The sequence below is a fragment of the Nanorana parkeri genome, unplaced genomic scaffold (genome assembly GCF_000935625.1).
Source record: "Nanorana parkeri isolate BGI_ZX_2015 unplaced genomic scaffold, ASM93562v1 scaffold399, whole genome shotgun sequence".
Taxonomy (NCBI): Eukaryota; Metazoa; Chordata; class Amphibia; order Anura; family Dicroglossidae; genus Nanorana; species Nanorana parkeri.
The window spans coordinates 349494-353404 of NW_017306667.1; the positions used below are offsets into that span (position 1 = coordinate 349494).

Sequence of the window (3911 nt, forward strand, 5' to 3'; positions counted from 1 at the left end):
TGAATCATTTTGATTGTCGGATGACATTTCTGCCCTGTTCCTCTATAGCAGCCCTTGTTAGTGGTGCTAGGCATGGAGGTACATTCAGAAATACTCTGATATATGATGGCCATTCTGGGCATGTATGCAGGTACAGTATGCCTTCCCTTTATGTCTGCCCCCAGGTTTCAATAATGCCAAGATTTTTTCAGGAAAATCGATTCAAGCTTCTATACAATTTGGTGAATAGGCTTCAATCCATACCTGGCATGGAGGTTTAACAAGACAAGTAACATCTATTTCGTGGTAGTAAATGAAATGAGTATTCATTCTGTATACAACTCGCATAGATACACCACAGTGTAACACTTACCGACGACCACATTCTGAGTGTTTTGCAATGTTTTTTAATATTAAGGCAGCTGTTAGTCGGATGTGTTTTGTGATTGGTCCCTCTTTTTCATCCTTTATAAAACAGAAAGGAAAGATCATCAGCAGATAAAATCACCAGCTTTAAATTCTTCCTGATGATTGAACAAATAAACTCACTGTAAAATCTCTGAAAACCAGGTTCCTTGATCCCCGTCTTAGTGCCATAAGGGCAGCACTTGGATGGTTAACAATGGCCTTCTGTGGTCGGGGTGTTTGTGCCCCTGTAGAAGGTTGCCTAGAGGGGGCGAGAAAAGTTAGTTTCCACATGCAAATAAAAAAATGACCTTGTGGTTATATAACTACAATGGAGAACTGCTGGAATTTTGTGGTGGATTGGTTTTCTCTCCTTCTTTCAAAGGAGAAAACAACTTAAACACATATGGGCAACATGTCAAATGTAGGTCAAAATGTCACGCCTTTGGTCTACATCTAAAGAATACTAATAATGAAGCTATACACTGATTCATTGGGGGGAATTTATCAAAACTGGAGCAAATGGAATCTGGAGCAGCTGCCCATAGTAACCAATCAGCTTCTATCTTCAGTTTCTTCAGTTAAGCTTTGAAAATGAAAGATAGAAGCTGATTGGTTGCCAGAGGCAACTGATGCAGATTCTGTCTGCTCCTGTTTTAATAAATTCCCCTTACTGTATTATACAGGATTTATATAGCGCCAACAGTTTGTGCAGCGCTTTACAATATAAGGAAGACACTACAATCACAAGACAAGATAGTAAGGAGGGCCCTGCCCCTGAGGGCTTACAATCTAACATAACAATGCTTGCATCTATGTGATGTGTAATACCAAGCAATTGCTGGCCATTATTTTGACAGCCAGTAATTGTCAGTATTAGCAGTGGGGGTAGCAGCTGCAGGGGCAGAGGTGCTGGACTTAAGCAATGCACACTAAACACTTTGCTGAAGTTTTTAAGGATGTTCATCTTGCTTAATTCTAGAGTGATTAAAGAGGGTCCATTATTTAACTGCCTGCTCCAGATGTCAGTGTGCTTTCGTGCAAGTCACAGCAACAACATAAGTGGAAGGTCTGTGTGTGTGTAAAAAAAACCCCCATGTGATCACTAGGTCACGGCCGTCATAATAATCACATGATCAGGAACCACCACTTATTGGTGTGATTTGCAACATACTCAAAAGATATCCTCCCTAAAAACCATTCACGTGAAAAACAGGATTTTTACCTGTAAGATCTGTTACGTTACAGGCAAGAATACATCACATGACAGAGGGTGTTAATTCTTAGACCACTGGGTCATGCAGCCGTCTTCTGGTGATTGGACAGTGGCATATCAATCAAAGCAGCACAACCACTCCTACTCTGCCTCAGTTTTGTAGCAAGCTGTACAGAACAGGTCAAAGGAAGTAGAGGGGAGGGTACTGTGATGTACTCCAAGAAACACATTTTATAGGCAAGACACAGAATACAAGGAGTTAATTCTTAGCCCACGGGCATGTTCAAAAGAAGGCGGGCAACAAAGCTAACAGATAACGGGCCCAAGGAACAACAACACCAAAAAAGGGGCAGAAAACCAGAACAGAGGTAAGCCCCAATATTATAGGGCTACTTGAAGATCCTTTCAGCCAAAACTGACATCCGCAGAGGCCTGAACATCCACTTGGTAGAACCTGACAAAAGAGTGTCAGCCTTAAAGATTTGGGTACAGAGGCCTGGCGCTAACCCAGGAAGCACAAACAATTCTAGTGGCCATGGCAGATGGTCTGACAAATCCACCCAGCAATAGTGGAATGGGAGGCTGGCAGTACCACGCAGGTAACCTGCAGAATGATGAATGGAGACTCAGATTTGCAAAAGCAGCTGTAGCTCAGACGTAAACCGACTGTCCAACAGTGTAGGGAAATTTCCTTAGGATGTTTAGATGCAGGACACAAGGATGGTAACACAACATCCTGGTTAGGGCGGGATGAAGAAACCATCTTAGGAAGAAAGAAAACCTTATCCTTGTGGATGATCAGAAAAGGCTTATTACACAAGGCAGCTAATTCAGAACATTCCTAGCTTCAGTGATATCTACAAGGATTGCCACCATGCAAGTAAGCAAAAGCAGAGATATACCTAATCTGCTTAAAGTGTGGCTTCTGAAGGGCTGAGATAACCAGACTGGATGTCCCACGTAGTCACCGGAGCACGAACAGGGGAACAACATGTGCCAACCCTTGCACAATGGCCTTCACTAATGAGTGAGAGGCAAGCAGTCTCTGGAATAGCCAAGGAAGATAACTGACCTTTGATAGCACTCAATGTTAAACTCTGGTCCTGGCCAGACTGGAGGATGGAAAAAATGTGTCCCACACAGATCTCCATAGGTTTGAACTTCCTGGCCTAGCACCAAGCAATTTTTGTCTTCCAGGTGTGATGACAGACTGTGTGAGGTCAACTTCCAAGCCTTAAGCAGCGTAGCGATGACGGCATCCGAAAACCCTCTGTCCCTCAAGACTTGGACTTCAACATCCATGCCGTTAAAGCCAGCGACTAAGAAGCAGGGTGGAATACCGGTCATTGTGACACTAGGTCTGGACAGTATGGAAGTGTCCATGGAGAGTCATAACCTGGCTACCATCCAACACTACGTTGCACAGAATGTTTAACGTAACAATAATCTGATGAGCTCAAATAATAAGTTGAGTGTCAACGCCAGCAGCCACAAGATCCCTATTTAGGGACTTTGACTGATTAGCCTAAGTCTGAAAGAAAAGTGTGAAAGCAGGCATGGATCTATAGGCAGAGCCCACTGAGTAGATGGATGGAGAAATTGCTTCCAGATTTTAGTCAGTCCTCTATGGGGATGGTCAAGTGCCATGAAGCACATACGGACAAGAAAAACATGCCAGCAAGTGAACAGCAAAAGTGAACGGAAAAAAAGAGAATACACATAAGAGCACTGCTATAATTGCATTAAAAAATAACTCTTACTTGGAAGATTTTTGATGCCCTGCCTGGTTCTGTTCTTCTAGTTTCAACCCGGCAAGTAGAGCTTCCCTCGAGCAATGTTTGTCCTGTAGAAAGACAATTACAAACCAAAGTAAAATCAGGAAGAGATGTAGGTTTAATATTGGTGGTAACAGATTTTGTCAGAGCATTACAGCTTACCTGTAAGTGGGTGATAAAGGAGAATCTCTGCCGCTGGAAGGGTTCACAGCCTTCCCACAGACACTGCCCTGGGTAAACATCTTTACCACCATGTTCCGTAGCTGCATGGTAAAATACCTGCGAGGGAGTTTCAAACCACCTTTCAAGAAAAGAAAAAAAAGTTAAAAGCAGCAAGAAAAATGTTTTTTTGTTTATTTCACTGATCTATAGTTAAACCCCCTATCACCCCATTTACCATTTGTACTCATTGAGTGGCACAGTACATTTATACAAAAGAAAAGAAAATCTATGTACATTTGAAATGTACAACTTAAACTAGTTTAGGCGGTATGGAGTACAAATAGCTACCATAGATAACATCTAGACTCGTTTTA

General features: G+C 42.4%; 1 protein-coding gene across 1 annotated transcript in view; it reads right to left on the reverse strand.

Moving 5' to 3' along the window:
• Nucleotides 1-3911, reverse strand: part of ARID2 (AT-rich interaction domain 2) — a 74364-nt gene that overhangs the window by 2171 nt on the left and 68282 nt on the right. Inside the window, exons 17-20 of the mRNA XM_018559488.1 lie at nucleotides 3538-3676; nucleotides 3361-3443; nucleotides 529-646; nucleotides 353-444 (exon numbers count right to left, since the gene is read on the reverse strand). Of these exons, the coding sequence (XP_018414990.1) occupies nucleotides 353-444; nucleotides 529-646; nucleotides 3361-3443; nucleotides 3538-3676 (432 nt within the window). The remainder of the gene's footprint in view (nucleotides 1-352; nucleotides 445-528; nucleotides 647-3360; nucleotides 3444-3537; nucleotides 3677-3911) is intronic.